This window comes from Lathyrus oleraceus, chromosome 6, assembly GCF_024323335.1.
Source record: "Lathyrus oleraceus cultivar Zhongwan6 chromosome 6, CAAS_Psat_ZW6_1.0, whole genome shotgun sequence".
NCBI lineage: Eukaryota > Viridiplantae > Streptophyta > Magnoliopsida > Fabales > Fabaceae > Lathyrus > Lathyrus oleraceus.
Genome location: NC_066584.1, coordinates 23,298,818 through 23,312,899, shown reverse-complemented (window position 1 = coordinate 23,312,899; position 14,082 = coordinate 23,298,818). Strand labels below are relative to the sequence as shown.

General features: G+C 35.4%; 1 protein-coding gene across 1 annotated transcript; it reads right to left on the bottom strand.

Moving 5' to 3' along the window:
* Positions 1-3,778: 3,778 nt before the first annotated feature.
* Positions 3,779-9,299, bottom strand: LOC127093891 (polyadenylate-binding protein-interacting protein 7). Its single transcript, XM_051032787.1, has 6 exons — positions 8,965-9,299; positions 7,327-8,201; positions 6,360-6,807; positions 6,210-6,280; positions 5,558-5,682; positions 3,779-4,381 (listed from the first exon to the last, which is right to left on the bottom strand). Exons 2-6 carry the CDS (start codon positions 8,107-8,109, stop codon positions 4,078-4,080), a joined length of 1,731 nt encoding a protein of 576 aa, XP_050888744.1. The 5' UTR covers positions 8,110-8,201; positions 8,965-9,299; the 3' UTR covers positions 3,779-4,077.
* Positions 9,300-14,082: the final 4,783 nt, after the last annotated feature.

Here is a 14,082-nt window from a genome sequence, read left to right as displayed (position 1 = left end):
ACAGCGGGAAAGGTGATGGTGATGAAGACGGTGTGGCTCCGGTTAGTATTACCAGGGCCCCACGGTGGATGCCACTGTATTGGTCAAAAATTACAGGTGTATGTGTTCCGCCAACAAAGGAATGGGGACTTAGAGGCGTTAGTCGGTATATTACGTTGTATGGTGGTTAAGGCTTGCCCACAGAGGAGAGAAATATTGTATGGTGGCATTTTACGGTGGTTTCGGAGTCCTGCTCATGTGAGGTGAAAGGCTCTGTAGATGAATGGTGTGCTTAGGTGTAAGCGTATATGAGGGGTGATCAGTATGAATTATGATCTAGCTAAGCTTTATGCCTTAGGATGTAATGATATGTCTCTTTCCCATAGAGGAAGAAAGATTTATATAACCATTTTGGGTCTAGGTTTTGTGTAACCCTAAGTGGCGACAATCACTCCCTCCTTATTAGGAAAAGTTATTGACCATATCCTTCAGGAGATATTGGATGACTCATTCTCCTTTGACTAATAGTATTACACGTCATTAGTGCCCAAGGCGAGTCCTTGGGCACTAATGACGTTATTCCTTAGGATGTAATGATATGTCTCTTTCCCATAGAGGAAGAAAGATTTATAGAACCATTTTAGGCCTAGGTTTTGTGTAACCCTAAGTGGCGACAATCACTCCCTCCTTATCAGGAAAAGTTATTGACCATATCCTTCAGGAGATAGTGGATGACTCATTCTCCTTTGACTAACAGTATTACACGTCATTAGTTCCCAAGGCGAGTCCTTGGATCATCACCTATGCGATACCACTCTTAGGTGAGGGCGCCCTAATTTAGTACGCTCACAAATATAACATTACACCTTCATTTACTTCAAGTATTTTCATCTCATGTTCAACTTAAGTGAGCTTTCCAAAAAGTGTTTACATATCAAGTGACTTTAGATCCTGAGATTCTTTGATGGCAATTACTTTTGGCTTACATACTTGCACATAGACCTTAGAATTTTATTATCACAATTTTGATTAGGAACACGGTCTTACACAACACTTCTAACTTGTTGAATATATGGGAGAACTTCATTTGCATCCATAGATTCTCTGGGTTTCATACGGAAGAGATCATACTCCTCTATTAAAGTGTTAATTTTAAATTATTTAAAATATTCATCTCCCTCGTGGAGAACCTAAAGTGCGTCCCACATTTTTTTAGATGTTTTAAAATGTGAAATTTAAAAATATAAGGTAGTGTTCAAGGAAGATATTAGCATATTCCTCTATTTTAAGTCATACGAAGCATTTTTAGTTTCTTTATAACTCCAATCCATGGGGAATTTCTTAACATAAATTCCATTGACTATACATTTAGGGGTAAAATGACCTTCCTTGATAGCAATTCAAAGCAATTTATAATCTGGCATAAGATGCATGTACATGCTTTTGCAGCGTTTCCAAAACTATTGGTGTTGTCCCACGGCCTATTGTTGTTGCATTCCCCTTATTTGATCATGAATAAAAGTGTCTTCTCATCATCAAACTCTTGTCTTGAAACCTTGAATTCATCCACTCGAGTTTTCTTCTTATTCGTATTATACTCTCTTGCAAAATGACCAAACTTTTGACAAATAAAGCACTGCATCTTGCTTTTGTCAATCTTTCTACTTTCACCTCTAAAATTTCTTTGACCACCAATTTTACTACAGATGCTCGCACCCTTTTGACAAGCCGGATTCTTATAATTTTGGAATTCTCTTCCACCAAAATTCTGGAAATTTCCTTTACTCTTCATGGACCATTTTCCTTTCGACTTCTAGTCTTTCTCATTGAAACAAGCTTGCAAAGTGATCTCTGTCTTTGACTTGTCACAATTTCTCTCCTTCATCCTTTCCTCATGAGTCTCAAGAGAGCTTTGTAGCTCTTTTTTGCTCATCGTTGCAAGATCCTTCAATTTCTCAATCGCTACGACCAAGTTGTCAAATCTTGGCATTAAAGAATGCAGTATTTCCACGACAACATATTGCTCTATGATCGTTTCTCCGTATGTTTTTACTTAGTTCACAAATCGAGTGATTCTAGTTGTGAAATCGTTGATCGTCTCTTTTTCCTCCATTTGAATCAATTCAAGTTGACATTTGTGAGTTCGTAACCTCACCACCTTCGCCTTGTCAGCCCCTGCATATGTATTCTCTAAGATTTCCCACGCTTGCTTCGACGATTCTCAATCACCAACTTTCTCAAAGTTATTTGTATCAACGCATTGATGGATTAAAAATAGCGCCTTGAAATATTTCTTCTTTTATTTCTTATGTGTAACTCGATGTGCATCTGTTGCACCTTCGACGAGAGGATTCACATCGTTCTTGGTCACTTCAAGAACATCTTGGTAGCCAAACAACATCTTCATTTTCTTGCACCATTTGTCGTAATTCTTCGTATCAAGGATGGGTAGGTTTGCAGGGATTCTTTCGTTGGAGACAGAATTCATGTTGCACACTAGATGTTTGGTGGATCGAACCAGGCTCTTGATGCTAAATATTAGAAGTTAGAATCACAAGATTAATAATGGGAGGAGAGAGAGAGAGAGAGGTGGGAGGGGGGGGTTAATTGTGGGTGAGAATTTTCATTTGCATAACATTGATAAGGATACCCCTTGGGTATTTATACAATTTCCAGTTGACTGGAATACAAGTAACATAAGCTAAAAACAAAAATTAACTACTTGTAATCGATTACGCAAAAGTTGTAATCGCTTCCAATTGCTGCAAAAAACTAAAAAATATAACAGTGGTGACTGGTTACTGTGAATGTATAATCGATTACCCTCACCAAAATCACTTATTTTAACTTATATTCTTTTTCACACAATTATAACTGATTACATTCCCGTAATAACCGATTATATCACTTGAATTATTAAATTTTCACTTAACGATATAAACCTTAAAAATACTCAATTTTATCATTATAGCACTTTAATTGTTTTTGTTAAAATAAAATAATCTCTAGGAACATTTTTTATTACTTGCAACAATATTTAGTACTTTTGCTAAATATCTATCAATATCCTATGAGCAATTTCGGTGTACTATATATTATTTATTCGGGATAATTTGATGTTATGTATTTTATTGAGCATGTAATGTTACTTTTTATTTCATGTTATAGTCAATTGGTGATCTTTTCGTGAAATATAGGTTCAATTATAAGTTGAACATGTGTTTTACTATAAAACACGAGTTTGAAAAACGATTTTATAAAACTTATTTCTAAAAGTGAAAAGAAAAAATTCAATTTTTTAAAACAGACTTTTCTGTTCGGATTGATAAATTGGAAAAAATGTATCTTTCCAAAAATCAGTAGAGGTTAAAGTAACTCCTTAGAAATGCATCGGATGCAAAGATATTGAAGTAGACAAGTACTAGATAATTTAGAAGAGAATCTCTATCTTTGCATATGACCAAAAAGTGAATTTTATAGCTTCACTTAGCAAGATTGAAAAAACCTATTGATGTGGTCCAGCACTTCCATCTTTGTAAAAAAAAACATTCCTTCTATTTTTACTATTTTTAGTACCTATATTTTATTTTCCAAATTAAAAAAATTGACCCTAAGAGACAACTTTGCTATCCCCTTTAGACACACCCTCATATAAATAAGGTCAAAGAGAATGATACAAGTTTGAAAAACCTTGTTCCGAGCTGGAAGATAGTTTGGCATTGAATCTAATTGGCAAGGTGAATAGTTCTATCATGTAATTGAGTTCTATCAGTTACATCTGAATCAAAAAAAGAAAAAATAACAAAAAAGGAATTTAACAAAATGAAAATTAGAGTACAAAATTAACAGAAGGAAAAACTTAACGTGGTGTTCCTGCTGACTATGCCTCATTGAGACCTTAATGGTACAATTCTACTACAACCATTCTCTTTGCTTCTAAATCTTTTTCATTTTTTCTCTCTAAAGACATTTTTTTTCCAGTTTTTTTTCAGTTGGCCATTGCCATTTCTTCCCATATACAGATACAAGAATGACTACAACATCTCTATGTTCATGGATTTTCACTGTCAAAAACTTGTATACCTCTCCTTTTTTGGCTCAATATATCACAACACGGATCAGGCCTGGCTGTGGTTCGGTGAAATCAAGACCCTCTTCTTCGAGTAGGTAACGCTGTACAGCTATCGGAAGTCTTGCAGGAGTGCGGGAACCTCTGGTATGATGACCGGTACCAACACAGATATAAACCTGCAAACGCTGCTCCGCAGCTCTGGCTGTGCTTCTTAGCACACTCAGTTCGTGTTTCAGCACGTGAATTGCTTCACTTACGTGGAGCCCGTGTAGGTCTATCATTCTCTCATGTCCTCTACCATTAACTTGCATCTCTGGACCAACCGGATTCCTGAAAAATCAACACTCACAATGACTACAGCAGTATCCAACATAAGGTAGCGTTTGCCATGCAGACAGAACAGCACTGCCTGTTAGTTCATAATATGTTATAAAGCCCATATACAAACACGAGCACGACAATGATACAACGAAACCGATAATATTTTGAGAAAATATAATTATTGAATGTAACAACATATGTCGGTGTCAGACACTGAAGCTCATCAGACACCCTGCGTTCAATCTGAAGTACCAAGGCTACATAGATAATATGCGCCTGATGAGAGTCCCGCATTTGATAAAGATAAGACATGATATATAAAAATATGTTCATAAGTGGGAGGCATCTCTCACCTTAAAAGCCGATTTTGTAGGGTTGTAAAGGCTCAACCCAAATTTTAAGAGCAACAAACATAAAACATAACTTGTGCCATATTTTATCCCTTGTTAACCCGTTTGTTAAATGTTACCTTAAAAACCAACCAAAATAACAAACAGGTATTTTCAACAGGCTTGGTTACATAGATCAATCGACTAACAGGTCCTGTCTTATATTATTAGGTAAAGATAGACCAGTTACATCCAAATCAATCTTGGCCTATAGTTGTTGCCAGTCCTCCCTACTGGTGGTATTTCTAACCCAGTCTTGTATTGTGTGGTTACACACTTATCAAAACAATCTCATATTTACAACACCGGGTTTACTTCCTCATTGCTTCGTACCGTTAAACAGCATACAGCATTGTGGGTCTTGTAGATGTGAGATAAAGTGTTCTTAAAACTTAAATATGGACTGGAACAGAGAGTCTGAGCAATTCAATTTCAGCCAAAGTGATGGTCAGTGGACCAATCAAAAACAATCTCAAATGGTCAAATTCTAGTTGAATTGACCAATTACAGCCAACCGTTATTCAAAAAATACTGTTTTTCAAATTTGATAAATGTTAAAAATTACTTTTTTATTTGATTTAAATTACTCGCATGAAGTCACATCCTGATTTGAGTATTCAGGCATTTGATAACATTGATTGAACCTCAACTGAAAGTCTTGCCAGTTCCTTTTCTAGACTGGCATTAACAATGTTGGAAATATATATTATCATTCTCATTATAACATGATACAGTTTTTGCTTTGATCAATAGTAGCATGGATAGGAAGAGTGGATAGCAATGAGGAACAACAAACCTTTGGCGGTAAATAGAGTCTTGAGCTTTCCCATGAGCTTCTTTCATATGCATGTTATGCAGTTGCCCTTTAGCACTTAGCTCCTTTGCAAGAGCTTTATTGCCAATAAGGTAAGCTTGCCGTGCCTGTTTTAAAATTATGAACAAATAAATAAAAGTTACACAAATTAGAGCAGGTCCTGCAAAATCCTCTTGTTACATCTCATCCCAATCTAGTAGTAGGTAGAGATTCGTGGTTGAAACTCAAGTAACAAAAATGTTAGCTTCCATTCCACTGGTGCAAAAATCTAAGGTTGAAAAAAATAGAGCCTGTTTGGATTGACTTAATTGAGCTTATCTTCTGATATAAGCACCAATGAGACAGTTTGGGAGAGCTTACGGAAACAACTTATGGCATGTTCATAAGCTATTTTCAACTTATTTCCATAAACTCTTCATGATAGGTTATGGAAACAGTTTATAGATGATAACACAATTTGACTTTATTTTATCTTGTTATAAAAATAGCTTATACATAAGCACTTAATTAAGCCTAGAAATTTAGGGAAAGCAGATTGGTATGAGTCAACCATGAAGTGTGTAGCCAAAATCATCACACTATATTCTCATAAAAATACCCACCAACTTCTCTGCAGCATGAATCAAAGACCCACCTGCTCAAAATATGCATTACGTAAGCGTGCATGATCACGAGCCTCCTCCCGGAATTCAGAATACATATTTGCTGTCATTCAAATTAGTTAAAGAAACCAGAATAAAAGGAACTTGCCTCAAAATGGAAACATATAAATATAAATATTTACCAACAGCGTCACCAGTTTCAAGCCAGACAGGAGCTGGCCGGCCAGAACCACGGTTTTGAAACCTATCCCCAAGGTTAGCTCTCCCCTGTCCGCCATTGTAGGCACTAGCAAGAACATTTAAACTCCTACTTGATCCAGTGGAAGCATCACCAGAACCATTTCTATCATACTTCCATATTCCAGAATCCTGAGAAGCCAATTTCCTGACAGCTGAAGCGAAGTCAGTAGCACCTCTAGATGGAAAAGAAGAGCCAGATTTGAACATGAGCAAGTCTTTGCCACTCGGTAAGTAAGGACTGCCACTTTGTTGAACATTATCTCCTGCATATTTTGCAGCAGTAGTCTGGCCGTTTGTTGAAGCAAGTGCTGGAAAGTCCATTCCAGTCAAATTGGGAGATGACAGCGTCTTTGGACTTGGGTTCTGGATGAAATTACTATCGACTTGGATCTACAAATTTGGAGGAAAAAGTAAATATAGTAAACATAAATGTCCCCAGTTAAGAAGTATGCCAGAAAAGGAACTTGTCTCAAAGTAGAAATATTCAAGAAAGTGACAAAAACATCCATAGAATGAAAAAGAAAAGCTTGAGACATGCTAGCATTACAATATCATATAACAAGAAATGATTATAAATCCAAAAATATGCAAATAAAATTTTAATAGTCCCAATCTCCTTATAAGTTCTATCAGATCCCTTGTTAGCATGACGCAAAGGGTTTAGGATTCAGGAAACCAGCTGGATTGAGTTGGTGTCATCTCACAAATTTATGGGATACTGGAAACTTCCCTGGCAAAACAAGGCACAAGTATTGCTCTATACATTTAGCTTCCATATTTTTAAAACTTAATATTGTATTAAAACATATCGCAAGATGAGCATTTCCAACGAACAATTGCATCACAACATGCTTTATTAAAAACCAAAATTTAACCACAAGTTAGTTGGTAAATGAAGATCAAACCCACCTCTAACTGAGTGAGCATCTCAATGGTCAAATGTAAATCACATCCATTGGCAAAGTAAACTTCAGCAAGGCTTTCTGACGCAAAACCAGGGAATAGAGAAGCTAAAAAGTCCAAAGGATTAAAATCAGTCTCATCCACAATAGCGTTCTCAGTCAAAACATCATTTAAAAATCCATGCCTAGCATTGTCATCATAAGCAAGTGCCTCTTGACCGCTGCTATGCAGATTGTTATTCCCAACTGGTCTATCCCAAGGCTTTGCAAATGAATTCAAAAAGTTTGCTGAAGATGGTTCTTCCCGGTAGGTTGAATTGGAAAACCGTAACTTATCAGCAATGGTATTTCCATTAAGGTGCTGTTGAGATAATTCTTGCTGCTCATTTAGTATATATCTACTTCCATTAGTAGAAGGAAACATTGAGGACTCATTTTCGTCGTGTATGGATAAGCCTGCTAAAGAGAGGTTGTTAAGACCTTGAGGCTCTTCTTCTTCCATGATGACTTTGAAATCAGGGGTGATATCATCTGGAAGTTGGCAACGCCAGTAATTGTGGGCCTCGTCATCAGAATTATTAGAAACAGATGATTCTGATCTATCTAAAACTGCTTTCCCAAGAGAACCAGAAGTTGTAAGCCTTGTCGTCGCATCTACCGAGCTAGTACTTCCAGATGGCAATGATCTGAGTGAAAAAGGAATAAACTCTGCGGCATTTGGATTCAAAGCAGCCTTGTTTGGAGAGCTCAGCTTTGTGTCTGTCGGAGACCCTTTCTTTGATAAACTCATTATTAACTAGACTATAATATGAACAAAATGACTATAACAAAGATAAACTTTGAAAACAGCAAAAGAAAGTTCCAAACAGCTTCATCCAAATCCTGCAGAATAATTCAATTCAATCATACTCGTAGATCAATAGTATCCGATATCACAAAATACATACACATGAAAAAGAAAAGAAAAAAAAAAAAACTCCACATTGAATTCCATCCAATCCGGCTCCGCAACTTAGAATTGCCGAATTAAAAGAGCAGTGGAACATGTATGAACGGGACGTAAATAAGTTGATTATCCCGAAAGCAAATAAGTAGCCGTTTTCATAATTGTAACTAGGAATCAATCCCATAAGCTAAATTGAACAATCGCGGAACAAAGTATGAGCTCCAACACAACTTTAGCAGATCTAATGATTATAAAAATGCACTTGAGAACACTAACCAATTTCAGAACTAGTAAAAAACAAACTTCAGGATAAGGTTAAAACCCTAAAATTTTCAGAAACAAGTAATTAAACAGTTTCCAAGATGAACTTCACAATTGAATTCATAGCTGAATAGTATTAGTAACTACATAAAAATCCAAACATCCAAATTTCCAAATCCCAATTTCATAGAAACAACAAAAACAAAAAGTACAAACAAATCAAACGAAAGTAAACAAAAAAGTAAATGAAAACTAACAAATAACAAAACCTTCAATTATGAAAGCCACAAAAATTCCTAGATCTTAAATTTAAATAAATAAATAAATAACCAAAAGTCAAATTAACCAAAATTGAATAAAATTACAGAAAAAAACAAGATTTAATGAGATTAATAAGTGAAAGATCTGAAATTGAAAACTGAAGCAGGAAAATTATACCTTTACGAATCAAATCAAAGGGATCCATAAATGAAAATTGCATGAAATCAAAGGGTAAGAGAGAGATAAAGAAGTGTAGAAAGATTATTAATATTTTTCTGGGAATTGGAATAAGGAACTAGCTTCAGTATTGTTATCTGAGTTATCAAGTTTTGATTTTTTTTTTCTCTCTCTGAAAATGAAAAAACCCTGTTAGGGTAATACTAACACCACCACCACAAAAATTGTAAAGAAGACACCCAACCTTTCGCCACTCGATTTGACCTCTTTCTCTCTCTACAAACTTTCTCTCTCTACACTATCATAGTGTGTGTAATGTTTCTATTTCATTAATTAATTTGCATGATTGGGATTTGGGTAGAAAAAACTCTTACAAAATTTATTTAAGAAAAAGTTATTACTTTACTTTATCTTTTTGACTTGAAATAATATGGTGGTTTAATATATGTTTTAATCTCAAATATAGTTTAATTTTTTAATTAAAAATTAAAAAATAATATAACTTAATCTCTTAAGACGGAAATGTATAACAAGGTTTAAGGTCCAAATATAATTTAATATTTATATTATAAAGTACGGTTTTTACTTAAGAGTAATAAATAAGTGAAGATAAACAACTTTAATCTAAGAATAAGTTAAATGGAAATTCTATTTTATAGTACAAATGTGGACTTCAAACTTTGTGGTTTTTTTACAAAAATAACCCACTTTTTCAAGGAAATTCCCAAAATACTCCTTGTGACATGTTCAGCATGCAAGAGACAAGACAGCCACGTGTCAGACATGCAGACACACACTCCAAATGGATTGGCGCCCCCACTCATTCCTTGCACATGGGCGCCAATTCAAGTGGAGACACCATGCATTCAGACCTCGAAACCAAGCAATCAGACCTAGGTCTTGCATGCATGTCCCTATGGAGGCACCAATTTGAATGGCGACCCCTCTTAAAGGTTGTACACGGTCGCCAATTCAAATGGAGACACCATGCAAGCACAACTTTTCATGCTCTCATCCATTTGCCTATAAATACATCCACTCCATCAACACTTCTTCCACGCCATCACTCTCACTACTTCTTCTACAATACTTCTTCTACAATTTCATCTGCAATAACTTCTTGTAGTTTCATCTACACCAATGCCCCGACAAAATGTCTATCCTCACAATGGGCGAAGCACATAGAGGAACGGTTGCAAACATCGCAACATATGTAAGTTTTTTCTTTTGTTAGCTTTTTATCTTTCATCTTCACCAACCCCCTTTTATTTTGACATACCAACTTAGTCAAGTTATTTATTCTTTCTTTTATAGGATGTATCAAGGTTCCGAACTCGGGTCCACGAATATGTCCATATGGACCCGATGATTCAACCTTATGTTGAACTCGCCGATTTTGGTCATATTAGCAAGATTTTGTCTTGGTCCATAGATAAAAAATTCATTATAGCTTTATGCGAAAGATGGAGACCAGAGACACACACATATTGGTTCCCAACCGGTGAGTGTATCGTGACGTTAGAAGACGTCTACATGCTTTTAGGACTACCCATTGAAGGTAAGGCTGTTAATGGTAAAACCAACTATGCAAACTCAATTTGCATGGAGCTCTTAGAGACTGATTTGTTAGATGATAATGTAAGAGGTCAAGGTATACTACTCTCACGCCTTAAGTCGTACTATAATAGTTTATACTTAGATGAGCATTCTACCGAAGATGCTCGAATAATAAAAACTAGGTGTTACATTATGTTGTTAATTGGCTCGTTTTTATTTCCCGAAGGTAGTGGTTCTAGCATGCATATTATGTACTTACCTCTACTTAGACATGTAGATAGAATAGGAAGTTACAGTTGGGGATCTGCTTGTCTAGCCTATCTCTATAGCTCCTTGTGCAAAAACTCACACAAAGACACATCTACATTTTTTGGATGTGCTGTTTTGCTACAAGCATGGGGTTGGTCAAGACTACCGTCTCCAGCACTGGTCAATAACAACCCTTTCACATTTCTGTATGCACAAAAGTAAGTTGTTTAAATTGCTATATCTTTACTTACTTCTTTAAAGTTTATTACCTCTAACTAATTTTTTTTGACTTTTTGGTGTAGATGGTCTGCACGTGGTATGAGTTACAACAGATGTCCAAGACATTGTATTACTCAGTATCGCAACTTGTTGGATCACCTTCGCCCGACAGACGTAAGCAAAATAACTTAATTATTTCGTTATATTTTGTTAACTTTTTCTACATTGATTATAATCCTATCTTCTTTTACATTTCAATTCATTTGGCGTCCATACCTTAATTTGGATCATGACCATGAGGTCAACGCTGAAGACGCAGCCGTATGGACTGCATACACACCGATAATACGGTTCACAACTGTGGAGATGCACAACAATGATCGTGTGAAGCTGCAGTTCGGTATGCTCCAGAATATCCCAGATCCTCCAGCTAGCCTAGGAGAATGGCATATGCGTAAAGTTAACGACCAATGGAACTTCAATCCATGGCAAAGCTTCGCAAGATCGGAGTGTTGCAAATGGAAGCACCGTCATGACCATGTGTTAACTGACGCAGTCATGCCAACTGAAGAAAAACCAAGTCGTACTTATATGGCTTGGTACAGATCGGTTGGTTTTCAGTTCATCGCCGAGGATATGTACCTATACGACCCACGCCAGGCAACTTACACACCAGAAGGATCAACATCTAACCCCCAACAACATTGTCAACCCGGTTACTCACAACCCCCTATCCGTCAAACTTTCCGTTCCACAAACACACAAACATACAACCAAAACATGTCATTCACCCAACCCCAATACCAAGAGCATACCCCATACCACCACCAACAAATTGACCATCAACCTGAGACCCAACATCACTTCGCACCCACCCCCATCACCCTACCAAAGTCGCCTTAGCCAAAACACAAACTGCCCCTCCTCCTACCGTAGCCAAGAAGCCCAAACATCACAAAACCAAAACATCCAACAACTCTATCTCTACTAAACACCCCAACAACCTTTCCAACCTTTCCTCGACGCATCGTTCACACCCATGGCTCCCTTCAACCATCCCGGTCGCCCATCCATGAGTCAACCACATCCCAACTTCTCTGGCATGGGTCATGAGCTCAGCTACGACGGTACAACATCGATGCATACTGAAGACTATGCCGATTTGTCTGAATACCTTAACGGACCTTCTCCTGTAGTTGGTAGTGACGCTCCTGGCCCCTCAGATGATCAAACACCGGTGCAGAATCGTCAACATGGGTTAGGGCCAAGGGTTAGGGTAGCTAGAGGATGTGGGACTGGAGGTCGGTTAGGTGATCCCGGTCATCACCATTAGGTTTCTTTGTGTAAACGCCAAACTTTATTAATATCAAGTGGTCTTATATCAAATTTATCCTTCACTTATACCATAAAACACACAAAAATGCATTTTATGAGGAGTCTCCAATTGAATTGGCGTCTCCTCTTAAAAACCTACACAGGGGCGCCAATCCAATTGGCGCCTCCGTTCAAGTTTTAAGAGGAGTCTCCAATTCAATTGGCGACTCCTCTTAAAAGTGGGGTATTTTGGGATTTTTTTTGAAATCAGGGGTATTTTTGGATTTTCCTTGAAAAAGTGGGTTATTTTTGTAAAAAAACCAAACTTTGTAGTACATCGAAGTCACCATAATTTGAAGTCACCATAATTTAATGTTTTTTTTTGCTAGAATTTGACAAAAAGGATCAAATAAGGCTAATATAAATGAATTTAAGGGACTAATTTCTAACGTTTTTTAGTTAAGAAACTAAAGTGAAACATTAAATTAAGTTATTCCAAATATTTCTTTTATAGGCGGTTCATATTTATTATTTTTTTATAAATCGGATATCCATTAGTTTAAGGTTAGATTAAAACTCATAGATGGTTAAATCGTAAGTTTAATATGTTTTAGTCCCTTAACATAATTTAATGTTTCATTTTAGTCTCTTAATTAAAAAATGTTACAAATCAATTCTTTAACTTTACTTTTGTTGTCCTATTTGGTCTATTCCGTCAATTTCTGTAAAAAAAAAACGTTAAGTTGTATGAGAGCAAGATCATTGATACAAATTTGAGCAAGTTTATGTAGTTAAAAACTGATATACGATTTAAACTGCATGGTTTCCTCGAAAACAAAACTTTTGCAGTTTAAACAATGTATCAATTTTTAACTACATATGTTGACTCAGATTTGTACTAATGGTCTTACTGTCACGCCATGTTATCCGAACTTAACTTTTTTTTTTAAAGAAATTGACGGAATAAACCAAATAGGATAACCGAAATGAAGTTAAGGGACCCATTTATAACGTTTTTTAGTTAAGGGATTAAAGCGGAATATTAAAGTAAGTTAAGGGATTTAGTGACTAATTATACCTAAATTGTAATAGACTCGTATCATCTCAATCAAACTCTTGAGTAATATTTATTGTTAATATAGAGTAATACACATGGTGAAAATAGGTCATGTCAACTAATAGGATATATGACCTAACCTACGTAGACTTAGGTCAAATTAGAATTCTTTTTTCAATAGAAAATACTCGGATTTTTTCATAAACATATTTAATTAAAAAGATTAGGCAATATATTGGGAAAAAACATTTTAAATTTATCATACACCGATCTATTTAAATAAATATGAATATTTTATTATTATTATTATATGGTGTTTATATTTTAAATTAAAATACAAATATAAAGTTTAGTTACTTAAAAGAATTTGTGAAAATAAGCTGAAAAAATCTTATGAACAATATCATAAGTTATTTTTATAAATTCTCTCAATCAAATAGTATCACAAAACATATGTTAATAGATAAATTTGAATAATTCAATGTAAATAATATTTTGTCTAATTAATCTTTTAATTTGTTAGTCTACTTTAATGTTAATTAAATTACTTATTTATAAATATTTAAATAAAATAGACTTTATGTAGGTCAATCAAACCTTCAAAATGATTAAATTCATATCTAAAAATGATTCTTTAATAGATAACATATCAAGTTCAGACTTTAAAATTCTTAACATATGAGATTCACATTTTCAAAACTTAATTCGACCAGATATATTTT

Coding starts and splice junctions, on each gene's coding strand:
- LOC127093891 (XM_051032787.1), bottom strand. CDS start 8,109: ATGAGTTTATCAAAGAAAGGGTCTCCGACAGACACAAAGCTGAGCTCT. Junction 6,808..7,326: donor AGATGCTCACTCAGTTAGAG/GTGGGTTTGATC, acceptor CCAAATTTGTAG/ATCCAAGTCGATAGTAATTT. Junction 6,281..6,359: donor TGAAACTGGTGACGCTGTTG/GTAAATATTTAT, acceptor TTTGAATGACAG/CAAATATGTATTCTGAATTC.